At 41.5% G+C, this 27297-nt stretch overlaps 2 protein-coding genes across 3 annotated transcripts in view; one reads left to right on the top strand and one right to left on the bottom strand.

The window, feature by feature from the left end:
* The window catches only part of DLGAP1 (DLG associated protein 1), a 710871-nt gene that overhangs the window by 275912 nt on the left and 407662 nt on the right, over window positions 1-27297 (bottom strand). The gene's annotated exons all lie outside the window — the stretch shown is intronic.
* On the top strand, window positions 20513-26683 carry LOC128660869 (uncharacterized). The gene is made up of 2 exons (XM_053714950.1): window positions 20513-21294; window positions 24824-26683. Exons 1-2 carry the CDS (start codon window positions 21036-21038, stop codon window positions 25399-25401), a joined length of 837 nt encoding a protein of 278 aa, XP_053570925.1. The 5' UTR covers window positions 20513-21035; the 3' UTR covers window positions 25402-26683.

Here is a 27297-nt window from a genome sequence, read left to right as displayed (position 1 = left end):
AAATCTTCCATGAAATGCGAACACGAGGTTGCATTCGTATTGTGGGTCACTTCAAATACCAGCCCACAATTGCGTGCGCTGGTATTACGAATAGAGCACATATATCCCGCTTGCAAAAGCGTTATTTTCTACTCCACTCGTAACCTGGCCCTACATGTAATCCTGACAAAGTGGCTTTTTATTTGCTTATCTTAAGCATTTAGACTTCTTTATTGTATAATTTATGTTCCTATTTAAATAATGGAATACATTAAGACTAATGTAATTTCAAAAGTATTGTAACAATTATTTAACCGTTAATATGTCAGGTGATAAGATACAGAATGCCATACAGATGATAATGCAACTGATAACCTTTTCAAAGATATCGCATATCAAGTTATATTAACAAGCAACCAAATACTTTATGCTGATAAATCAGTTTATTTATGTATGCTGTCATGCATTCTGTTTGGTTATACATTCAGGGAATTTATACAGAATTTTGCAGCATTATACAAATAAACAATAATAATAATTTTATATATATATAGATATAAAAATATATATATATTTATACAAAACTACATATATATATATATATATATATATATATATATATATATATATATATATATATATATATATATATATATATATATATATATATATATATATATATATATATATATACATACATACATACACTTATGCATACATTTCACCAAGAGCAAAGGGAAGGGTAATCACTGGGTTAAAACTTATTTTTTTTTATTACAAATGTTAAAAGATCATGATGCTTTGGTGTTTTGATGACACATTCATCAAATGTGCAATCTCTGCTAAGAACAGACAAAACATTTATGGCTAGATTACAAGTTGCGCGATATTGAAATATTGCGCCCGCATTAATTTGCACGGGTATTAACTAAATTTGTGCTTGTCGGTTTACCGTGACTGAAGTCCTCATGTAAAGGGTTAGGGCTAAATACAAATTTGCAACAAACACAACATAAATACATTAAAATAAAGTACAACACTCCTATATGCTCTAATAAAAATTATTCATATATATATTAAAAAGCTATATAGTATATGACAAGCTATTTGAAAGTAAAGTGCTATGGATATATACCTACATATACCTACATATACATGTCTAGATATAATACAGCCAAATGAACAGACTCTTACTGCCAGCCAAACAGCTTGTTGTGAATGAAGTTACTCAGTATTCTTATAGCACAATACTGCACATGTACAAAACAAGCTTGTGTGTTTTACTTTATCCTGTAGAATAGGTATATGTAAGTGTTAAACATTCAGCACACTCCAAGTAAGTCCTAGACCCCTTAAGTGTAATGCATATCACATACCATGGTTCAGCTAATGGGGCCTATTTATGAAAGGTCTGTCGGACCTGATCCGACAGTGCAGATCATGTCCGACAGACCTCGCTGAATGCAGAGAGCAATACGCTCTCCGCATTCAGCATTGCACCAGCAGCTCTTGTGAACAGCTGGTGCAACGCCGCCCCCTGCAGATTCGCGGCCACTAGCAGGGGGGTGTCAATCAACCCGATCATATTCGATCGGGTTGAATTGCTGCAATGTCTTTAGACCGCTGCTCCATAAATTGTGTTTCTGGCGAGTCTGAAGGCTCACCAGAAACACGGGCCCTCAAGCTTCATACGGAGCTTGATAGATAGGCCCCGATGTCTTTAAATCGGAACATCCAGCCAGCACTTATCCTCGGCAATGTGCCAGTTGCCAGGTCCGTGACCCCAGGTTAATGGTGGGGAAGAGGAATTAAAATCTTTGTGCTCATATATTACAACATATATTACTTAAGACGCTGTCTATGTCCAGACGGTATCCGGCTTTAAAATCCGACGCTGTGAAGGGCTCTCCCACACACCCCTCTGTGAGAGGCGTTATTTACAAAGTTCACAAGAGTACAGCATACAGCATTGAAAAAAAAGTTATAAAAATCAGGAAAATAGGAAAATGTAGTTAAAACGTCCGATTTATTGGATACACATTTAAAAGCTTGCAAGGGTACAGCTGTGGTAAAGTCTGTGTTGCTGTGCCCTTGCAAGCTTTTAAATGTGTATCCAATAAATCGGACGTATTAACTACATTTTCCTATTTTCCTGATTTTTCAAACTTTTTTCAATCCTGTATGCTGTACTCTTGTGAACTTTACATGTATAAATATGTGCATGTATGTATATCTACATATATATATATATATATATATATATATATATATATATATATATTGACTTCTGCAATAACCAACTAACTGGCCTTTCTTTCTCCTGCCCCCCCCCCTTCAATCCATTGCAAATGCTTCTGCCAAGCTAATCCACCTGTCCCACCACCCTGTATCTGCTGCACCTCTCTGTAAATCCCTTCACTACTCCCCATTCATAGCAGAATTAAATTCAAAATGATCAACCTGACCTACAAAGCCCTTACCAATGCTGCTCCCCACCACCTCTCTCACTAATTAACAAATATACTCCAGCCCACCCAATAAGATCCAATAATGACCTGCTCCTTGCATCTTCTATCATCACCTCTTCCAATGCTAGACTGCAGGACTTCTCTTGTGCGGCACCAACCCACTGGAACGGATTTCCTTGCAATGTCAGACTTTTGCCTAATCTGCCTTCTTTTAAACAGTCCCTAAAGACATTTTTGTTCAGTTAATTTTCACCCTTGTAATCCTCACCTTCTGTTTCACATCCTCCTACCGTCTAGATTGTAAATTCCCACAGGAATAGAGTAGTACATTTCTCATGTATTTGTTTGTCAAATTGTGTCTCTTACAAGTATTGTATCATTGTTTTACCATAATGAATTGTACCCATGAATAGTGCTGCAGAATATGTTGGTACTTTATAAATATAATATAATAATAATAATTTAACCCCTTAATGACCACAGCACTTTTCCATTTTCTGTCCATTTGGGACCAAGGCTATTTTTACATTTTTGCAGTGTTTGTGTTTAGCTGTAATTTTCCTCTTACTCTTTTACTGTACCCACACATATTATATACCGTTTTTCTCGCCATTAAATGGACTTTCTAAAGATACCATTATTTTCATCATATCTTATCATTTACTATAAAAAAAATATAAAATATGAGGAAAAAATGGAAAAAAAACACACTTTTTCTAACTTTGTCCCCCAAAATCTGTTACACATCTACAACCACCAAAAAACACCCATGCTAAATAATTTCTAAATTTTGTCCTGAGTTTAGAAATACCCAATGTTTACACGTTCTTTGCTTTTTTTTGCAAGTTATAGGGCAATAAATATAAGTAGCACTTTGCTATTTCCAAACCACTTTTTTTCAAAATGAGCGCTAGTTACATTGGAACCCTGATATCTGTCAGGAATACCTGAATATCCATTGACATGTATATATTTTTTTTTAGAAGACATCCCAAAGTATTGATCTAGGCCCATTTTGGTATATTTCATGCCACCATTTCACCACCAAATGCGATCAAAAAAAAATTGTTCACTTTTTCACAAATTTTTTCACAAACTTTAGGATTCTCACTGAAATTATTTACAAACAGCTTGTGCAATTATGGCATAAATGGTTGTAAATTTTTCTCTGGAATCCCCTTTGTTCAGAAATAGCAGACATATATGGCTTTGACGTTGCTTTTTGGTAATTAGAAGGCCGCTAAATGCCACTGCGCACCATGCGTGTATTATGCACAGCAGGGAAGGGGTTAATAAGGGAGCATGTAGGGAGCTTTTTGGGGTAATTTTAGCTTTAGTGTAGTGTAGTAGACAACCCAAAGTATTGATCTACGCCCATTTTGGTATATTTCATGCCACCATTTCACCGCCAAATGCGATCAAATAAAGAAAAACGTTAAATTTTTCAAAATTTTAGATTTCTCACTGAAATCATTTACAAACATTTTGTGCAATTATGGCACAAATGGTTGTAAATGCTTCTCTGGGGTCTCCTTTGTTCAAAAATAGCAGACATATATGGATTTGGTGTTGCTTTTTGGTAATTAGAAGGCCGCTAAATGCCACTGCGCACAACACGTGAATTATGCCCAGCAATGAAGGGGTTAATTAGGTAGCTTGTATGGAGTTTGCAGGGTTAATTTTAGCTTTAGTGTAGAGATCAGCTTCCCACCTGACACATCAGACCCCCTGATCCCTCCCAAAGAGCTCTCTTTCCTCCCCCACCCCAAAAATTGTCCCCACCATCTTAAGTACTGGCAGAAAGTCTGCCAGTACTAAAATAAAAGGTATCCTTTTTTTATATATAGCATATTTACATATGCTGTTGTGTAAGATTCCCCCCCTTAGCCCCCAACCTCCCTGATCCCCCCCAAAACAGCTCTCTAACCCTCCCCCTCTGCCTTATTGGGGGCCATCTTGGGTACTGGCAGCTGTCTGCCAGTACCCAGTTTGCATGTAAAAATGTTTTTATTTTTTTTTATTTTTGGTTTTTCTGCAGTGTAGCTTCCCCCCCCAAGACTAATCCCCCACCCCCTCCCAGATCCCTTAGATGACTTTAATCAGGGATTTTATCCCTCCTTTCTCCCCATAATAAAAAAAACCGTTTCTGTAGTGTAAGTGGTTCCCACCCGCTCCCTCCCCGTGCACGCGCCCGCCCACCACCCCCCGTGCACGCGCCCCCGACGATACCGCCCCCCTCTCTGACCAAGAAGCCATCGATGGCCGCCCACCCAGCTCCCACCCACCAACGAATGCGGCCATCGATGTCCGGTGCAGAGAGGGCCACAGAGTGGCTCTCTCTGCACCGGAGGGGTAAAAAATGTTATTGCAGGATGCCTCAATATTGAGGCATCCTGCAATAACCGGAAAACAGCTGGAAGTGATCAGGATCGCTTCCAGCTGCTTTCCACACTGAGGACGTGCAGGGTACGTTCTCAGGCGTTAACTGCCTTTTTTCTGAGGACGTACCCTGCACGTCCTCAGTCGTTAAGGGGTTAAAACAAATCAAAATTTTTCAATTGTGGGGGGTGTGTCTAACCACCGACCAAGATGGCTGCTGTTTAAGATATGTCTGATTATAGGAGCTGAATATTCTGCTGATTATCTCTCCCATACCTTCCGTATCCTGTTCTCTTCAGAAGAACTGTGACTAGCATTCCCTACGGAACAGATTCGTGTGACTTTCACACATTAATAGACATAAGCAGACCGGAACAGAGAAAGTGCGCAGCAGAGGCCTAGTAGCGGCCTGTGCCTCTCTCTACCCCCCCAATTTTCTGACTAGTCAGTTTAATCAGCCAAATGTGCTGACCCATGAACTCCCTTATTGCGATATCTAGCACCATCGGTTGTACAACTCAACTGTATAACATACAATTGCATTTCACTTTTGAAAATAAAGTTCTCTACCCACAGGATTAAGATTGCGTTACCCCTAAGTGAAAAGGTAATCATCAAACTTTTAGAAGCACAGTTCCTTAGACTGGAACAATGACTGATCGCAACATGTCAAGAAATGTCTCCTACACAGCATTCTGACACCCAGAGTGACAGGCTACGCTTAGCACATAAAGCAGATGTGAGAGGTGATTTACAGTCAGTGACGGAAGGTAGCAGTGCCAGTCCTGGAGATCCGTTGAATTTTGGTGACATGTTCTGTGGACATAGCAGGGGGGGATCAGCAAAACTAGATGACATCTTGACCGGGAGTACCGAGCTAGAGTTATCCCAGGCTCCCCAACTTACCACATCATTGACGCAGAGGCGCCATGAAGTGTCCACAGATCTAACTGGATACATAGTATGTGAGACCGATGCAAGAGGCGATACGCAGTTCGTGACCGAGGATGACCGACCTGATACTAAAGTTCCGCTGAAGAATGGTGACAGGCTCCACAGACTGCGCTTTAACTTGCTGGGTAAGATGGCTGGCTTTGTAATAAGCCGGGAGGAAACAGACATAACCCAGAATTTGCGGCCTGTCATGCTACGGCCACAGAATGGCCGACAAGTAGTGGGACCATGTATTCAGTCTTTAAGCTGCACCGGGTCTCAATGTAGTGACATATTGCTTGCTCTGGATGTACGGAGTGGCCTTTTCCCTATCGCAGCATGCCTAAGAGCTTTCAAAGTCGGAATCGGCTGATCTGCTTAATGGAGGAGACAGATTGGAGGGGGATTGCCTGTTTCCAGCTCTGGAAATGTTCAGTTAGCGTTAAGTTGACAGTGATCTGTTTTGTTATATGTGTATCTGTTCCCTACTATCCTTCAGTATATGGTCCCTTACCGAGATTATCGAGCCTGATGTTTGGAGATCATGTAAATTTGTTCTGAAGGACTTCATATACTGTGTCCCTGATTAATAACATGATCGCCCAAAGTTTCAGATCTCACTAGAACTGTTCCTGTCTTACTTTGAAAATGTTTCTTGGGGACCACCCTTGTCTAGCTGTTAGTTATGTACTCTACTTGTTAGTGCTTACAGTTTTAAACGTTTTACATCTTGGATTATTTTACATGGGTTACCCTAACCCCTCAGTATAAGTTTATGGACTCTAGCTCAATCTATTTTTAGGAACATCAAATGTTCATTTTGCTTTATAGGTTCTATTGTCGTACATGAGTCTTATAACATTGAATAATTACTGCGGTATGGAAAACTCAAAATGTAAACCTGTAATAGAATCTACACAGATGGTCAGACTCTAAAATAATATTCTAGGATTTAAGACACAATTCCCCTCTACTGGGTAGTTACAATGTTCTATGCTCTCTGCTATTTGCAGCTGTTCAATCAAAGTATATAACCATTTTATTACTCCTGATGGTGCTGGTTTAGTATTAACCTAGCCTATATTGAGTTCATATATATATCTGTTTCAAGAGTAGACCTACATATTAACAATATTCCCCTCCCACCCTATATGTTCTTATATCATAGCTACATTTTCTAGAGCTTCCAGTCTCTGGGACATAGAGTTATGCACAAGAAAAATACACTGAGGTTCCCTAATTGAGTCCCATAAGTGGTCTCCTACGGTACATAACTACCTCCCATTACATACATTTACTAATAGTGTTAGGAGGTCCAAGAGGGACCTCAGAAGATATTTGGAGGGTATAAAGTTTTGACAGTAGGAGCTATATATTGTAATAATATTGATATTTAGCATATGATTATGTAATGTTCCTCTTATTTGTTTTGTTCCTCTACCCTGATTATAGACAAATGTATTTTGTATGTTTTCTGACGTATGCAAATTGTATACCTGCATTGAACCTCAATAAAATAAAATATGACTGCAAAAAAAAAAAAAAAAAAAATTCAATTGTTTCTCATATCCAAAAATGTGCTATCAGCTTTCCAATAAACGCCCTATATTTAATATGGAACAGTCTTGTTCCAAGTGATTACAATCTAATGTCTGGAAACTTTTAGAAAGGGTTTGGCATCATTTAAATTTGACACTTGAAGGTAGTTGATAAAGTAAAAAACTGTCCTATTGGACATATTTGTGTGTATTCCAATGCTATTTGAAATGATACTATTTTGTTGCACGTGTAATACACTCTGAAATGGCCCTAGCTGCATTTTTAGACATAAATATGCAAATATGATCTAGATGAATTAACCATGTATCCATTAGTATTCTATAGTAGTTCATAAAAAATGACTTATGAGTTTATATTTAATATACATATGTGTGATATCTGGTAATGCAAAAGACATTTGCAGATATATGTGAGAAAACAGAAATCCCACTGGCAAAATCTAGAAATGGCATTTAGTAAATGTTCCCCAACATAGGCCTCGCTTCCATTGAGTCGTTAAAAATGGAGCCGTAAGCTACCGAAGCGGCCGACAGCTAAAAGTAATTTACGGCTGCATTTTAGTACCAGGTTTCCATTGAAAAGATTAGCGTGTTGCGCGCAGTCGCTCTTTTCGTGTAGCTGTAAGTTAACGTTGTGTTAACGCTTCCATCTGACGTCGGATTTCTTGAAAATCAATTAGTTGCTAAGGTAACCCGACCTTACGCTATAGAATTTACGTTTAACGTCCGTGCTTCTTACCTGTGATCGCCTCTCAAGAAAAATAAAAAAACACTTATCCATATTTTTAATAATCAAATACTATTTTCTAATATAATTATATTCAACACTTCATAAATATAAGTAATATTTCTTGCTGCCCTAGGCATAGGTCTAGTTTGCATTCTGTAGATATGTTCTTGCATATATTATTATATTTAAATATATACTGATATTTCTATTAGAATATAAGTTCAACTATTTCTATACATGAGACAACAATAAATATTACTTATAACAATTTATTTCTACATTAAAACACTTGCATTATTTGCAAGTTTTATGATTTCAATAGAAAATAGGTCTCAAAAAGCACAATTTTCCTCTTTTACACCTAGTTGAGCTGGGGGTAATATATCTCAATGTATCGACAGCCTCCGACAATGTATTAACGGTTAGCGCTTTCATTGGAAACCTGGTATAATTTATCGATTAACGGCTTCTATTACTTTCTATGGGACGCGAAGATCTTTTCGGCAGCCGAAGTCCGGCTGCCGATATCGAGGTATAACGCGCCATTGGAAACAGTCGATAAACGATATTGCTTCCGACAGCATATTTATCGGTTTGCGAGTGCACGCAAACTGAATTACGACTCAATGGAAGCGAGGCCATAGTATTTAATACACAAGATCTAAAACATCTTCTTACAATAACAGAAATATTACAAGGTTCTTAAAATAAGTTTTTTAAATTCTTTTTTTTTATATAAATAACATATAAAACCTGTCACATTAGATGATTTTAAATTCTGTTATAGATAATAAGTTGCATCCACTTTCTTTTTATGGAAAATCATTTCCCACACTGTTCTTTTCATATGAAAATCTCAAGTGGAAAACAGTGCTTTCTCAATCAATGATTGAAAAAAAAGTTTAAAAACTACTTTCAGAATATTAACTGCAAAGAAAGCAACCATCACTTGAAGGTATTGGCCTATATTGTAAAAAAAATGTCATCCTGATGTTGCAATATTTCAGGACCCTCCAATGTCCGCATATAGGAGATCTAATAATCTAAAAGACAAACTAGTGAGAGCTGATTTGGGTGGTACATCTACCACTAAAGTAGGTTATTTGACTTCTAAGAGTAAAGGTTGTTACCCTTGTTTGGGCTGCTCGAGCTGTAATGGCCTTATTAAAGGGGATTTTTTTTGTCATCCTCAGACGGGCAAGACATTTTTGATAAAAGGATATTTTATGTGTAATATGACCTTTGTGATTTATTTAATTAAAGGGGCAGTAAACCTACAAAATAATGTTATATAATTCTGCACATAGTGCAGAATTATATAACATTAGCTGAGCACCAACTTTATACAACAAAGTATTACAGTGCTATTTTACTACGAAGTTCAGTTTTGCAGAACGCAGCTCCTTGCTCTACTGAGCAAGTCTGTTTTTTCTAAGCACATCGCGGGTACGCTGTCTGGTCACAGCGCACCCAATCTCGCCATTAAACTAAATGTGGCTCACTCTCACTCTGGTCTGGTAGCTGGAGCAAGCTACATTCAGTTTAATGGCGCGATCGGGCGCACTGTGACCAGACAGCGTGCCTGCGATGTGCTTAGGAAAAAACAGACCCGCTCAGTATATCCAGGAGCAGCGTGCTGCAAAACTGAACTTCGTAGTAAAATAGCACTGTAATAAAGTATAAAGTTGGCGCTTAGCTAATGTTATATAATTCTGCACTATGTGAAATTATTTTGTAGGTTTACTGCCCCTTTAAGTGTCCTTGTGTGATTGTTTTTGTAGAAGAGACCACCCAAAGGGTAAGAGATAGGATTGTACAGCATAAGTCAAGTATAAGACAAAGAGATATGGGAGCTCCTGTGACAAACCACTTCCTCTCTGTAGGTCTCTTTATTTCCTAGTTGAGATTCCAAATTATAGATCATATCTCACCCCCAAGGCAAGGAGGGAATAGGGAATTGTTATTAAAGAAGCGTGAGAAATTTTAGATCTATAAGTTCAATTTTCCCCAATAAAGAAGGCTTTGGATTTTAGCTGTGCTGCCTGCATGGACTTTTTTTTTTTTTTTTAATATTAAAGGGCCACTAAACCCAAAATCTTTCTTTCATGATTCAGATAGAGAATAGAAATTTAAACAACATTACAATTTACTTCTATTATTTATTTTGCAACATTTTTCAGATATCCTTAGTTAAAGAAAAAGCAATGCACATGGTGAGCCAATCACACAAGGCTTCTATGTGCAGCAACCAATCAGCAGCTACTGAGCATATCTAGATATGCTTTTCAGCAAAGAATATCAAGAGAATAAAACAAATTAGATAATAGAAGTAAATTAGAAAGATGTTTAAAATTGCATTCTCTTTCTAAATCATGAAAGAAAAAATGTGGGTCTCATGTCCCTTTAACAGTTTAAAACTTATCAAAATGGTTTCAGAATATGAAAGGTTAATTTAACACATGTACATTATTATTTTCCTTACAAATTATACAAATAGATTAATTTACAGTTATATAATTAAATCTTTAGAGGTGTCAGGTGGGTGGCCACTGTATATGTCAGTTGCAATCCTGGTAACAACTTAATGGCAAGAGGTATTTGATAGAAAACTCTTTCTTGAAGCCTTTTATCAGCAGAATACCTTTGAGAACGGAAGCCATTATAGGGCTAGATTATGAGTGAAGCGCTATTAATGCTCCAGCTTGTGCATTAACTTCGATAGACGGAGGCTTTCTGCACGTGTTGGGTTGCGCTTGTGTTAAGTGAAAAGTTAGTAAGAAAGCCAAAACCAGATGAGCGCAAAAAGTTGAACTTTGAATATCGGCAAATTCTATTAGACCCATGCTTACACACTTACCCAAACACGTTTATTCAAGTGTGCTAAACCAATGTTTTCACATAGAAGAATATGTTTTATTTATTCTTAAATAAATATTTCTATATATATATCTGATGATTTTTTGGTAAAATATATATCTATACCTATGGAATGTGAAATATTTACAGTACATACACAGTTAAACACTTTATTAAATATGAATATTGCATAAATATGATTTTTCATTTTTTCAGCTCCTTGACTGCAAAGGGCTCCAATGACATCTCTATGGGGGATATTTATCAAGCCGTCAAACGCAAATATGCTGGAATTCCGCAGCGTAATTGTGGCGAGCTTGATTCAACCTAGTTATGGAAACCTACAGACCGGCAAAAGTTGAAATCTGTGACGTAACATACGATCCGCCGGTCTCAATCCGGCACAGATCGATGCTTACGTCATTATAGATGTTCCGAATACACATTCTGCACTATTTGACACTTTTTCAAAGTTATCAAATAGTTAACCGGTACGCTTGCAGCTATTCCGGCCCAGCGTACCTGGTTTTCAATCCACCACCCTGGAGGCGATAGGAATCAATGGGAGTCTGAAAGCTCATGTTCGATGCTGCCAGATATCCCATTGATTTCTATGGTAGAAAACCAGTAACGTTTACACCTAACACCCTAACATAAGCCCTGAGTCTAAACACCCCTAATCTGCCACCCCGACATCGCCGCCACCTACATAATGTTTTTAACCCCTATGCCGCCGCTCCCCAACACTGCCGCAACTAAATAAAGTTATTAACCCCTATCCCGCCACTCCCGGACCCCGCCGCAACCTAATTAAAGTTATTAACCCCTAAATCTCTGGCCTCCCACATCACTACTATTAACTAAACATATTAACCCCTAAACCTCAATCCCCCCACATCGCCATAAACTAAATTAAGCTATTAACCCCTAAACCTAACATCCCGCTAACTTTACATTAAAATGACAACATCCCTATCTTATAACAAATTAAAACTTACCTGTAGAAATAAAATAAACTATATTAAACTATTAATTAACCTACCCTAACTATTATACTAAAATTACATTACACTAGCAATTAAATTAAGTATATTACATATTAAAAAACCCTAACCCTACTCAAATTATTTAAATCTACTATTAAAAATTACTAAATTACAAAAAAAAGCTAAGTTACAAAAAATAAAAAACACTAAATTATGAAAAAAACAAACCACAGTATCAAAAATAAAAACGAATTACACCTAATCTAATAGCCCTATCAGAATAAAAAAGAAATCAGCTCTTTTACCTGTAAAAAAAAATACAAACACCCCCCAACAGTAAAACCCACCACACACCCAACCCCCTCAAATAAAAAGCCTATCTAAAAAACCTAAGCTCCCCATTGCCCTGAAAAGGGCATTTGTATGGGCATTGCCCTTAAAAGGGCATTTAGCACTTTTACCTGCCCAGACCCTACTCTAAAAATAACCCCCCCAAAAAAACTTAAATAAACCTAACACTAACCCCGACGATCCACTTACAGTTTTTGAAGTTCCGCTTGAAGGATCCATCCAGCCAGAAAGAAGTCTTCATCCGTGCGGCAAGAAGTCTTCATCTGGGCGGCCTCTTCCAACTTCATCCATTCGGTGAAGTCTTCATCCATGCAGCCTCTTCTATCTTCATCCATCTGGCGCGGAGCGGGTCCATCCTGAAGACATCCGGTGCAGAGCTCCTCTTCATTATGGTCGCCGCCGTAAACTGGAACGTGAATGCAAGTGACGCCATTCAAGATGGCATCCCTTGCATTCCTATTGGCTGAAAGGTTCCAATCAGCCAATAGGATTAGAGCTGCTAAAATCCTCTTGACTGTTCCAATCAGCCAATAGGATATGAGCAGCTCTCATCCTATTGGCTGTTCCAATCAGCCAATAGGATGAGAGGTCGTCGGGGGTTAGTGTTAGGTTTATTTAAGTTTTTTTGGGTGGGTTTTATTTTTAGAGTAGGATCTGGGCAGGTAAAAAAGCTAAATGCCCTTTTAAGGGCAATGCCCATACAAATTCCCTTTTCAGGGCAATGGGGAGCTTAGTTTTTTTAGATAGGCTTTTTATTTGGGGGGGTTGGTTGGGTGGGTGGTGGGTTTTACTGTTGGGGGGAATTTGTATTTTTTTTTTACAGGTAAAAGAGCTGATTTCTTTGGGGCAATGCCCCGCAAAAGGCTCTTTTAAGGGCCATTGGTAGTTTATTGTAGGCTAGGCTGTTTTTTTTATGGGGGGGGCTTTTTATTTTGATAGGGCTATTAGATTAGGTGTAATTAAATAGTAGATTTAAATAATTTGAGTAGGGTTAGGTTTTTTTTTTAATATGTAATATAGTTAATTTAATTGCTAGTTTAATGTAATTTTAGTATAATAGTTAGGGTAGGTTAATTAATAGTTTAATATAGTTTATTTTAATTCTAAAGGTAAGTTTTAATTTATTATAAGATAGGGATGTTGTAATTGTAATGTAAAGTTAGTGGGTTGTTTGGTTTAGGGTTTAATAGCTTAATTTAGTTTATGGTGATGTGGAGGGCTGGCGGCTTAGGGGTTAATAGGTTTATTTAATGGTAGTGATGTGGGAGGCCAGAGTTTTAGGGGTTAATAACTTTATTTAGTTGCAGCGGGGTCCGGGAGCGGCGGGATAGGGTTTATTAACTTTATTTTGTGGCGGCGGGGACTGGGAGTGCTGGGACAGGGGTTAATAACTTTATTTAGTGGCGGCGGGGTCCGGGAGCGGCGGGTTAATAACTTTATTTAGGTTGTTAAACATTTTAGTATAGTGGTGGCGTTTAGTGACAGGGTATAAATAAAGTTGGTAAAAAGCCGAATAGCAGCGAGATCGATGACTGCTAGTTAACAACAGTCCGATGCTCATCGCCGTGTACTTGGTGCGCAGCCGCAATGTTAGGCGAGCATATTGGCACCGGTGAATGCAGCATAGTTGAGGCTTTGATAAATATCCCCCTATATCTAAAATAGGCCAAATTGATTCAGGTGGTCAAAACATTAAATGTAAAAAATATGCCCCAGATTACAATAGACGCACCAATTTTTTATCGCTCTTCAGCCCTAACTGCACTGCACTCAAGGTCAAAAATGTATGTAGTCAGATTAGCTCTGGTATTCCATGTTTAAAGTAAAAAAGTTAGCAAAAGACTCAGGCTTCCTAACTTCAGGACTTCGGATATCGCGACCATGCTAATTTCCTCTACACATAGACTTCCATGGGGCATGCTAAAGAAAGTCTTTCTCATTTATCGCTCATGTGCTAACCCGACACTGTGGTAGATCAACTGTGCTAAAGCGAAAAGTGCATTAGGAATACTTCAAAGGTACAGTCTACTTGAAAATGTTTATTGTTTAAAAAGATAGATAACCCCCTTATTACTCATTCCCCAGTTTTGCATAATCAACACCTTTTTACCTTTGTGATTACCTTGTTTTTAAGCCTCTGCAGACTGCCCCTTATCTCAGTGCTTATTACAAACTTGCATTTTAGCCAACCAGTGCTGACTTAAAAATAATTCCACGCGAGTGAGCACAATGTTATCTATATGGCACACATGAACTAACAAAGAATACCAAGGGGTCAATTTATTAAAGTCTGGCGGACATCGCTGAATGCAGGACAGCATACATTGTTCATATTCAGCATTGCACAAGCAGTTCTAGTGAACTGCTTGTGCAAAACCGCCCCTGCAGATTCACGGCCAATCAGCCGCTAGCAGTGGGTGTCAATCAGCCCGATCGTATAGGATTGTGCGGATTGCTGTATGCATCCTCAGAGGTGTATGAGTTAAAGAACAGCTGCTTTTTAACTTCTGTTTCCAGCAAGCCTAAAGGCTCGCGTGGAAACAGGGTGAATTGGCCTAATTCGGCCAATAATAAATTGACCCCAAGAGAGCAAAGCAAATTTAATGATAAGAGTAAATTGGAAAGATGTTTAAAACTGCATGTCCTATCTGAATCATGAAAGTTTAATTTTCACTTTACTGTCCCTTTAAATTTGTATGTTCATCACTTATAAGAAAGTATTCTTTTTATTTAAACATATATATATATATTTCTTTATATATGTATATTTTTAGTAAAATATAATAATTATTATTATTATTAGTTATTTTTAAAGCGCCAACAGATTCTGCAGAGCTATATAAATAGGAATAATATTCAAAGGTAGCATTTATTGGAGACAAATGTGCAGAATGCCCTGCAAAGAGTTGCACTATCATAAATCACATAAATCACATCATAAATGAAAGTGATGATTTTTCCATTTCTCTTACATGCTGGAACATCCAACAACTGTTTTGTTCCTTTCACAAAAAGTATTGACACTGATAGAAGCATTTAATAATAATTTACTGTGAGTTTACCTCTACAACTCATGTAGAATTTTTGAGAATACAAATTTTACATAATTAGTAGAATTATGTGTCAAAAAGTAAACTCTGGAGCATTTAAGTTACACGTTATTGTAGTGTGAAAATGTGCACCGATGATGAATTTGCAGCACTTCTGCAGCCTGACATCTCTTTTATTCTACATTATTTTCAAAATGATGAAACATCAAGAAGTAAAGAATGATTCATTCATCTTTATATCATAACATATATAACGCATGCTGAAATAAGTACAGTATATGAATGTTACAGCTTTCAACAGCTGTTTTAAATCACCAGTTTATGCGCCTTTAAACACTTTGAGATTGTAATATAAATTGATAAATTATATATTTATATATATATATATATATATGCTCAAAAAACAAAGTATTGCAGTATGCAGTGATACCTTTTTTATTAGACTAACATAATATTTAAAAGACAAGCTTTCGAGAGTTTTCCTCTCTTCCTCAGGTCTGAAGCAATACATATATAAACTTTGCAATATATGTTCATTATTTATTTTGTCCCCTTTTCCTGTAATTTTATTACACAGCCATTAGCTGCACACTCTAGTGACCTATTTATAACTGTCTCTAATCGGCCACAACAGAGAAGGTAACCTAAGTTACAACATGGCAGGCAGTGCCCACTGTTTTATAGACACTAAGGGCGCGATCCGATATCGATCGCAGTTTGCGGCGCAAGCGAGGGAACCGGCGTCGCCCGCAGTTTCAGCTCGCAACTCGAGCCATCCCATATAGGTCGCCGTCAGATACTAACGTCCCGTAAGTCTCACAAACCAGCGATGTCCAGAAATCTGCGTAAGTACAAATTTCTGGCGTCGCCAGTGACTTGCGCCACGTTAGAAACTGCCGGCGCCTATAAAACCTGACTAAAGTTTAAAACACCCGCACTGTCTAACACGCCTTCCTAACATAGCCCGCACTGTCTAACACGCCTCCCTAACATAGCCCGCACTGTCTAACCCTCTATCCGCTATCCCCCCTCACTAGCCTAACAATAAAAAAGCTATTAACCCCTAAACCGCCGCTCCTTTACCCCGCCGCAACCTAATAAAGTTATTAACCCCTAAACCGCCGCTCCCGTACCCCGCCGCCAGCTATATTATATCTATAACCCCCTAAAGTGAGCCCCTAACACCGCCGCCATCTATATTAAAATGATTAACCCCTAATGTAAGCCCCTTACACCGCCGCCATCTCTATTAAAATGATTAACCCCTAATTTAATCTACCTACCCCGCCGCCAGCTATATTATCTATATTAACCCTAAGTATATTATAGTTAATATAGGTATTACATTATATATATTAACTATATTAACCCTAATTATATTAGGGTTAATATAGTTATTATAGTTACTATAGTATTTATATTAACTATATTAACTCTATCTAACCCTAACTAAATTTATATTAAATTAATCTAATTCATTTATAAACTAAAATATTCCTATTTAAATCTAAATACTTACCTATAAAATAAACCCTAAGATAGCTACAATATAATTAATAATTACATTGTAGCTATGTTAGGGTTAATATTTATTTTACAGGTAAATTGTTAATTATTTTAACTAGGTATAATAGATATTAAATAGTTATTAACTATTTAATATCTACCTAGTTAAAATAATTACCCAATTACCTGTAAAATAAATCCTAACCTAAGTTACAAATACACCTACACTATCAATAAATTTAATAAACTACAAACATCTATCTAAAAATACAATTAAATTAACTAAACTAAATTACAAAAAAAAACAAACACTAAATTACAAAAAATAAAAAAAAGATTACAAGATATTTAAGCTAATTACACCTATTCTAAGCCCCCTAATAAAATAATAAACCCCCAAAATAAAAAAAATTCCCTGCCCTATTCTAAATTCAACAAATTTCAAAGCTCTTTACCTTACCAGCCCTTAAAAGGGCCTTTTGTGGGGCATGCCCCAAAGAATTCAGCTCTTTTGCATACAACAAATACAATACCCCCCCCCCCATTACAACCCACCACCCACATACCCCTATTCTAAACCCACCCAAACCCCCCTTAAAAAAGCCTAACACTACCCCCCTGAAGATCTCCCTACCTTGTCTTCACCACACCGGGCCGAACTCCTGATCCGATCCGGGCGATGTCTTCCTCCAAGCGGCAAAGAAGAATTCTTCCTCCGGCGACGTCTTCCTCCAAGCGGCAGCAAAGTCTTCATTCTTCCGGCGGCATCTTCAATCTTCTTTCTTCGCTCCGCCGCCGCGGAGCATCCATCCCGGCCGACTGCTGAACTTGGAATGAGGTACCTTTAAATGACGTCATCCAAGATGGCGTCCGCCGAATTCCGATTGGCTGATAGGATTCTATCAGCCAATCGGAATTAAGTTAAAAAAATCTGATTGGCTGATTGAATCAGCCAATCAGATTCAAGTTCAATCCGATTGGCTGATCCAATCAGCCAATCAGATTGAGCTCGCATTCTATTGGCTGATCGGAACAGCCAATAGAATTTGAGCTCAATCTGATTGGCTGATTCAATCAGCCAATCAGATTTTTTTAACTTAATTCCGATTGGCTGATAGAATCCTATCAGCCAATCGGAATTCGGCGGACGCCATCTTGGATGACGTCATTTAAAGGTACCTCATTCCAAGTTCAGCAGTCGGCCGGGATGGATGCTCCGCGGCGGCGGAGCGAAGAAAGAAGATTGAAGATGCCGCCGGAAGAATGAAGACTTTGCTGCCGCTTGGAGGAAGACGTCGCCGGAGGAAGAATTCTTCTTTGCCGCTTGGAGGATGACATCGCCGGAGGAAGAATTCTTCTTTGCCGCTTGGAGGAAGACATCGCCCGGATCGGATCAGGAGTTCGGCCCGGTGTGGTGAAGACAAGGTAGGGAGATCTTCAGGGGGGTAGTGTTAGGCTTTTTTAAGGGGGGTTTGGGTGGGTTTAGAATAGGGGTATGTGGGTGGTGGGTTGTAATGGGGGGGGGGGGTATTGTATTTGTTGTATGCAAAAGAGATGAATTCTTTGGGGCATGCCCCACAAAAGGCCCTTTTAAGGGCTGGTAAGGTAAAGAGCTTTGAAATTTGTTGAATTTAGAATAGGGCAGGGAATTTTTTTTATTTTGGGGGTTTATTATTTTATTAGGGGGCTTAGAATAGGTGTAATTAGCTTAAATATCTTGTAATCTTTTTTTTATTTTTTGTAATTTAGTGTTTGTTTTTTTTTGTAATTTAGTTTAGTTAATTTAATTGTATTTTTAGATAGATGTTTGTAGTTTATTAAATTTATTGATAGTGTAGGTGTATTTGTAACTTAGGTTAGGATTTATTTTACAGGTAATTGGGTAATTATTTTAACTAGGTAGATATTAAATAGTTAATAACTATTTAATATCTATTATACCTAGTTAAAATAATTAACAATTTACCTGTAAAATAAATATTAACCCTAACATAGCTACAATGTAATTATTAATTATATTGTAGCTATCTTAGGGTTTATTTTATAGGTAAGTATTTAGATTTAAATAGGAATATTTTAGTTTATAAATGAATTAGATTAATTTAATATAAATTTAGTTAGGGGTGTTAGGGTTAGATAGAGTTAATATAGTTAATATAAATACTATAGTAACTATATTAACTATATTAACCCTAATATAATTAGGGTTAATATAGTTAATATATATAATGTAATACCTATATTAACTATAATATACTTAGGGTTAATATAGATAATATAGCTGGCGGCGGGGTAGGTAGATTAAATTAGGGGTTAATCATTTTAATAGAGATGGCGGCGGTGTAAGGGGCTTACATTAGGGGTTAATCATTTTTATATAGGTGGCGGCGGTGTAAGGGGTCAGATTAGGGGATAGATAAGGTAGATGGCGGCGGTTTTAGAGGCTCACAGTAGGGGGTTAGTTTATGTAGATGGCGGCGGGGTCCGGGAGCGGCGGTTTAGGGGGTAATAACTTTATTAGGGATTTCGGGGGGGGGGGGGGATCGCGGTTGACAGGGAGATAGACATTGCGCATGCGTTAGGTGTTAGGTTTATTTTCTAGTTAGTTTAGGGAGTTACGGGGCTCCAATAGTCAGCGTAAGGCTTCTTACGGCTGCTTTTTGTGGTGAGGTGAAAATGGAGTAAGTTTTCTCCATTTTCGCCACGTAAGTCCTTACGCTGCATATTGGATACCAAACTGCGCGGGTTTGGTATACCTGCCTATGGCCCAAAAAACTGCGGGCGATGGCAGAAATATACGGGCGTAACTTCTAGGTTACGCCGTATATGTGATACCAAATCCGCGCAAATATTGGCGTCGCCGGCTTTTGCGGGCGACGATTTATATCGGATCGACCCCTAAAACTTTACTGTTATTTTGTCAATATTTAAACAGCTAATGGAACTTTAATAAATACATCTACATCTTTTTCTCAGACTAATCTTTTATTTGAATGCCTAATTCTATCAACAATTTAGTGTTCAATGTCCCTTTAAGAAACTGTATTGTGTACTATTCTGCTTCAGTGTTTATTCTGTCTGTTTATAAATAATTTATTCAAATGAAAAATATACCTTGTGTTAGACTATATTTTTGCTTAATTGCTAAATTACAGTTTTAATTTTAATAATATCTGCAGAGATGGTATCATATGATTTAAAAGTATGGACAAGTATTAGAGCCCACTGCTGGTGAATAAGGGGAATGAAAGGTAGCAGAGTCTCCTGTAATGGAGTTAAGGGATGAGCTGACAGGCTAGTGGAAAATCCCAGTGTAGTGTAGCAGCAACAATGTTGCAAAGTGAGGGGAGGTCTTAGGCTCACCTAATATAAACGAAGTTCTGGAACAATCTGGCCTCTTCCACCTGGGATTTTGCAAGGAGAAAGTTTTGCCATTCTTCAAGCGAAAATGTCTAGATCTAAGAGAAGTGCTGCGGTGCCCATTCGCTTCAGGGAGTCCCCTGGGAGATCCTTGAGGAGTGCACCTGTAATTGAAGAGGAGGATGAGGATGTGGTGCCACCAACTCCGGAGAAAACAAGGCCAGTATCATCTGCTTTAACTCCTAATGTTGTGGTCACTAACCCCCCAGCCCCTGAACTTGCACCCGCCGGGCCCGGTACTGTGAACTACCAGTGCAGGCTCCGGTTGCGGCCTTGCGTCCGCCGCGTCCATTTCCGGCCGGTCAGGTGACACGCGTGACGTCACTTCCGGCGCCGCGGTAGTCACACGGCCGGAACCTGGATCAGAGCGGCACATCCAGCGAGCGCGCAAGAGGCCTAGCCGGGTACTCTCCACAGGTGAGGGGGGAGTATCCGGGCGGGCCTGCTCCGCTGCGCGACACTCTGCAATAGCTAGCAATGCAAACAGAGCAAGTCCCTTACAGAGAGGCCGCGGCGCGCAGAGAGGGAGGCTCAGGGGTTCCAGTGTTAGCAACCAGGCTTATGGGAGAGCTAGAAGCGCATTGCTGGAGCGCCAGTGGTATCACAGGGGGGGTGCCAGCAGCAACTATGTACCCCAAACAAGGGTGAATGCGCCCACTGATGGGGCACAGGGCGAGTCGCTAGGCACAATAACTGCAGGGGTCCAAGGGGGCAAAGGGCTTGTTGCGGCAGGTGCTCAGAACGTTCATTCAGTCAGGGAGCGTGTGGTCAGAGAATCCCCCTATGTGGCAGGGCCAGCGAATGAATGGAGTGGTGATATGAATGACGAGAGGGCTAGAGGGGTCCCAGACAGGGCCGGGGGCAGTACTTCTACCCCGATTGGGGGCGGCAGTCAAGGGGGACACACGGCTGGCCTGGATACTCCCCTCTCGTTTGTTTCTCCCCCACAGGACATGGTGCCTACACCGCAGAGGACAGAGGGCCCGGGTACAACGGGAATAGGACTATCTGTACAGCCAGCAGGCGGATCAGTGGCAGCTGCACCAGGAACATCTACCCCGTCAACATCGGCAGTTGGTGAGAGAAATGTATTTAATTTGTCACGCATTACTGACACCGACTATAGCACTGATTCAGACTCAGATGGTGGGAAGAAATTAGGGCTTAACAGTAAGGGGCAGCGTCGCATGTTCAAAATGTTAAGGCTATTGGTGGCTGAGCGTAATCAGGCTAGAGGTTTAGGTAACATGGAGCAGGCTGCGCCGTTAGCGGGGCAAAACACGGCGACAATATCCAAGGGCAGTGGCCAGGGAAGCGAGAGCGTTGCGCAGCTGCAGGACATGTCAGTCAGTACCAGGAGGGTGGCATTGCAGGGAGACTCTTATCCCTGCAAGATCCACTGCCTCCATGCACATCTCAAGCCCAAGACGGTACAAAAAATCCGCGATCATAAATACGTCAATATGTTCGAGCTGTCCCTTGAGGCGCAGCGAGATAAAGAGCGTAGTGAGGATGGGACTGGGCCAAAGAAGATCCAGCGCCCAGATACATTTGAGGAATGGAGGAAGTGCTTTAGGGTATTCTCCTCCTGCTACATCGAACAGAGGCCGGAGGCCGCGGTCGATGTAATTAAGTACGCGGAAATCATTGAATGTATCTATAATAGATATGGGGAAGGCATGTGGCGTGCTTATGATAGCGAATTTAGGCGGAAGATGGTCGATAACCCGGTCTTGAACTTTGGGGTAAAAGACTTGGACCTGTGGTCCCTGCTCATACCGGAAAAGGGGGGGCAGGAGCTCCCTTGCTGCGGTCAGGGCCCCAGAGGCCAACGGGCCCCATCAAGCGGAGAGGCAGGGAGTGCTGGAAATACAATGAGAAGCAGTGTGACAAAGGAGCTTCCTGTTCCTTTCGGCACGCTTGCATGTACTGCAGCGGTCAACACCCAGGTGTTGAATGCCCGAAGCGGAGGGACGGAGGAGCTTTCCGTGGGGCAAAATCGGGGGGGGCTGGACAAAAGGGCTCCAACACCCCTGAAGCTGGACGCCATTAGACCTTGGCTGGCGGCCTACCCAGACAGGGTGTCGGCTGCCAACCTACTAGCGGGGATTGGCGAAGGTTTCAAGATACCAACATTGGGGTTGGTAATGGGGTCCTCGTCGCACAAGAATCTGAAGTCGGCTTACGAAATGCCAGGTGAAGTTAGGGCGAAACTGAGCAAAGAAATTGCTCTGGGAAGATTTGCTGGTCCATTTGACCAATCTCCCATCCCTGACCTAGTTATTTCCCCTTTAGGGGTGGTTCCCAAAAAGGAACCAGGGAAGTTCCGCCTGATTCAGCATTTGTCCTACCCGAAAGGGGGTTCTGTCAATGACGCAATAGACCCAATGATAAGCTCGGTGTCTTACCAATCGTTTGACCAGGCGTTGGAATTAGTGTTGGCGGCGGGTCCGGGCGCGCTGCTAGCCAAAATGGACATCGAATCTGCCTTTCGGTTACTCCCCATACACCCAGCGTCTTTCAGACTGATGGGGTGTAAATTCGAGGGGAATTATTTTGTAGACAAATGTTTGCCCATGGGTTGCTCGCTATCGTGTGCTTATTTTGAAGAGTTTAGCTCATTCTTGCACTGGGCCATCATCACGGAGGCCGGCGGGGGAATAGTCGCTCATTATCTGGACGACTTCCTGCTGGTTGGCACCGCGGACACTCGCGAATGCGATCGACTGATCGCAGTAATGCGTAGGCTAATGTCGAAATTTGGAGTGCCACTGGCTGAGGAAAAAACACAGGGCCCCTGTACAAGACTCACGTACTTGGGGATCGAAATTGACACTGCGGCAAGGCTATGTCGTCTCCCAGCCGATAAGGTGGAAGCAATGCTCGCGGCGGTGCGCAAAGCCAGGGCAGCGAAGAGCATGCCCCTGAGGGAGCTTCAGTCCGTGCTAGGCTTACTCAATTTTGCGTGCAAAATTATACCCATGGGTCGCGTGTTTAACAGGAGGATGGAGGCTTTACTTTCCAATCTGCACGGCACACGTAAAGTGTCGGTTTCGGAAGACATGCGGGAAGATCTGAAGGTATGGGAACTCTTCCTGCAAGGCTTCAATGGAACTCTGCTGTGGCGCGCTCCTAGGGTTTCAAGTCAGACAGTGCACCTGCTGACGGATGCAGCTGGAGCAGCAGGTTATGGCGCCTATTTGGATGGGCAATGGAGCGCTGAGCCATGGCCCTTGGCATGGGTCCGAGCAGGACTGACAAGGAACTTGACACTTCTGGAGCTCTTTCCCATAGTTGTGGCTATGGAGCTCTGGGGGTCGGCGTTAAAGGATCGCTACATAGTGTTTTGGACGGACAACGCTAGCGTTGTTTTCGCCATAAATAGGTTGTCCGCGTCGTCACCGGTAGTTGTTAGGTACTTGCGACAGCTAGTGCTGAGGTGCTTGCAATACAATATTCAGTTTTCCGCGAGGCACGTTCCCGGGGTCAACAACACCCTGGCGGACGCACTCTCGAGGTTTCAATGGGAACAGTTTCGCAGACTGGCCCCTAACGCAGCAGCAGTTGGCTTACCTTGTCCCCACTCTATCTGGCAGTTGGCGGGGCAGGGAGGTCCATAAGGCACCTAGTGAGGGCATCCCTGGCGCAGAACACGTGGAGAGCTTATTCACAGCACTGGGGCGAGTGGGTAAGTTACTGTTACGCACAAGGCGCAGCGCCGGAAAGGGTCTCGAGGGATCTGTTCTTGGAGTGGCTGGCAGAGAAACATGGGCAAGGGACTTCGAAGGGCGCTATATCCAATAGAATAGCCGCAATCTCCTTCTTTTGCAATATGCTAGAGTGGCCCAATATCACGAAAGGTTTCCTGGTGAAGCAAGTGATTAAGGGCTGGGGAAGGCTCGAGGGTAGAGCGAAAGATGCGCGCGAACCTGTCACATTTTGTAGGCTAGCCAGGCTGGTGGACGCAATCGAGGGCATTTGCGTCGAACCCGGCGAAAGAGAACTGTTTCAGTGCGTATTCTCCTTGGCGTTCTTTGCGGCCCTCAGGCCGGGCGAGCTGGTCGCAACCTCAAAGGATGCAATTAACACGGGTATGCAGTTGGCTCATGTCAAACTGGCGGGCGATAATTTGTTATTGTTTATCCCGCACTCGAAGACTGACCAGGAGGGGAAAGGGGTGTGGATCACTCTGACTCCCTCGGCATCAGGCGTCTGCCCGGTTGTGAGTACAAGGGCCTACATGGCGCAGCGACCACGGGCCCCCGCCCAGTTCTTAGTGCATTCCGACGGTTCGAATCTCTCCCGGTACCAGTTCGCAGCGGTGCTCAGAAAGGTAGCGCTTGCAGCAGGTTTGGGGAAGTGTAGAATCACCCCCCATTCCTTCCGAATAGGGGCTGCCACCAGCGCGGCCGCGCTAGGTTGGAAAGGAGATCGCATACAGAAGTTGGGCCGATGGAGGTCCCAATGTTACAAGTCTTACGTGCGCCCTCCAGCTGAAGCCTAGGGGGTATTCGGTGTAGGAGGAAGGAAACTGGCGTTTTACATTTGTTTGGTTGTGTTGTTTAGTTTTAGTCTAAGGTGATTGACTATGTAATCCGTTTTTCAGGTGTGGCTACAGGTCCTTCTCGTATCTGGATAATAGGGCACTCCTACGTGCACTGGGCGGCACTGAAGGCCCATTCTCTTCCTGAGGGGCAGCAGTTGGGGATTCCGACGTCTCAGGCATCAATACGGTGGTTGGGCCGTAGAGGCTTACAGTGGGATGGTTTGCCTGCCCTCCTCCAGAATGCCAGACATCGATGGGGACAGCCCCACATCATCCTCCTTCACATGGGGGGAAATGATATAGGGAGTGCACCTGCTCTAGATCTCATCAATGCGATGAGGTCGGATGTCAAGTGGATCTGTACCACGTTTCCGGGGGTTAGGCTGGCCTGGTCCAACATAATCCCCCGGCTGCGTTGGAGATATTTCCCCACACCGAGGATAGCATATAGGGTTAGGAAAAAAGTTAACAGGGAGCTGGGTAGAGCAGTAATAGAGGTAGGGGGTTTTGTGGTCCGCCATGAACTGATCTCAGCGGACAAAAAAGGGCTGTATCGCCCGGACGGGGTGCACCTGTCCGACGAAGGGCTGGCGATCTTCCTGGTGGACCTCAAAACGGCTCTGGTTAGTAATATTTAGCGGGTGGCGGCAAGAGCCCGGTTTATGTGGGAGTGCCTGTCTCTTGTGGCGGGAGGTCGTAGCCATCAACAATTGAGGGCGGAGTCTGTAGAGGTGACAGTCGGGCTAATGGGCGGGGGTGATGTCCTCAGGTCGTGACCTGGGGGGCCCCGCCCCGCGGGTCTGCTGGCTGAAGATCCTTTAGGACGTCCGCGCCTACTAGACGGAATGGGGTGGGGCCACATTTGTGCCCACCCTTGGCATTTGCTATTCCACGACATCTGGCTGCGACCTCTTGTCATATGGAGCTAATAGTTTACTAGGCCTCGAATGCCGCCACAAGTTAAATATTTGAATGACTTCCGTTGAAGTCAAGTTAATAAATGTGACCATCGTTATGGTCTTTAAATCCCAGCTATCTGTGTCGTGTCTTTATTTATAAGTTAAGTAGTTATGTTAAGTTGTTTTGAAGGGGTTGGAACTACCAGATACAGCATCAGCCCTTAGGGGAATGAAAGGTAGCAGAGTCTCCTGTAATGGAGTTAAGGGATGAGCTGACAGGCTAGTGGAAAATCCCAGTGTAGTGTAGCAGCAACAATGTTGCAAAGTGAGGGGAGGTCTTAGGCTCACCTAATATAAACGAAGTTCTGGAACAATCTGGCCTCTTCCACCTGGGATTTTGCAAGGAGAAAGTTTCCCTCCCTCCCAACCCTATTGTTGAATGGTTAATTAAGTAATTGCTATTGCAACAGTTTTTAGGCGTCATTCAGGCAGATGGCTTCCCGGACGGGTTGCTGGTCCTTTAGATGCGAAAGGCAGGGATGGGGTTAGTTGACCTAGTCTTGGTAAGACCTTAGCCGTAATTTATTTGCTTCCTGGGCGAGCCTTGCTGCAGGGCTTGGCCATACCAGTGCCTTAGAGGCTGAAGCGCATCATAACATCCACGTATCTCCTAATGGCGGGAGGTCGTAGCCATCAACAATTGAGGGCGGAGTCTGTAGAGGTGACAGTCGGGCTAATGGGCGGGGGTGATGTCCTCAGGTCGTGACCTGGGGGGCCCCGCCCCGCGGGTCTGCTGGCTGAAGATCCTTTAGGACGTCCGCGCCTACTAGACGGAATGGGGTGGGGCCACATTTGTGCCCACCCTTGGCATTTGCTATTCCACGACATCTGGCTGCGACCTCTTGTCATATGGAGCTAATAGTTTACTAGGCCTCGAATGCCGCCACAAGTTAAATATTTGAATGACTTCCGTTGAAGTCAAGTTAATAAATGTGACCATCGTTATGGTCTTTAAATCCCAGCTATCTGTGTCGTGTCTTTATTTATAAGTTAAGTAGTTATGTTAAGTTGTTTTGAAGGGGTTGGAACTACCAGATACAGCATCAGCCCTTAATGATTACCTTCAAATGAAATACCCTTAGAAAAAGCACATATCTCATCTGTGTCTTGCATGCTATGAAGACAGATTCCTGTGCAAATGTATTCTGTGTTTATTTATTACGATGAGCAATCATTCAGCAGCCTATATTTTAAAATAACTTCCATGAGTGGACAGAGTACGGTATATGAATAATTATAGGAAATATTACTTTTCCTCACAATGAATGTAAACTTTTTTTAAGCTTCTCATAGTTTTCATTCTTTATATTGTGAAAATTCATTCTATTTTCTGTGCAGTTTAGAATATAACTTTAAAACACTTATTTTATGTCTTATTTTAAATGTAATACTAGGTCAATAAAAAACAAACATGTTTTGCTATAATTTTGCAATTCTGAAATTTAGCTTTAACATTAATTCAGGATAATTTGATGTGTACCAGGCTGCATGCACAGCTTTTCCAAGGTAATTGACAATGTATTTGCAGCGGAAGCTTAGCATGTTATTTATAGTCTACTCTAAGAAATTACTCCC

Source organism: Bombina bombina, chromosome 5 (assembly GCF_027579735.1).
Source record: "Bombina bombina isolate aBomBom1 chromosome 5, aBomBom1.pri, whole genome shotgun sequence".
NCBI classification, from domain to species: domain Eukaryota; kingdom Metazoa; phylum Chordata; class Amphibia; order Anura; family Bombinatoridae; genus Bombina; species Bombina bombina.
This window is presented reverse-complemented; position numbering and strand designations above follow the sequence as displayed.

Bases quoted from the DNA above. Each gene is read 5' to 3' on its own strand.
- LOC128660869 (XM_053714950.1), top strand. From the start codon at position 21,036: ATGAATGACGAGAGGGCTAGAGGGGTCCCAGACAGGGCCGGGGGCAGT. The intron at 21,295-24,823 runs GTGAGAGAAATG...TCCGTTTTTCAG, and splicing joins CCCGTCAACATCGGCAGTTG to GTGTGGCTACAGGTCCTTCT.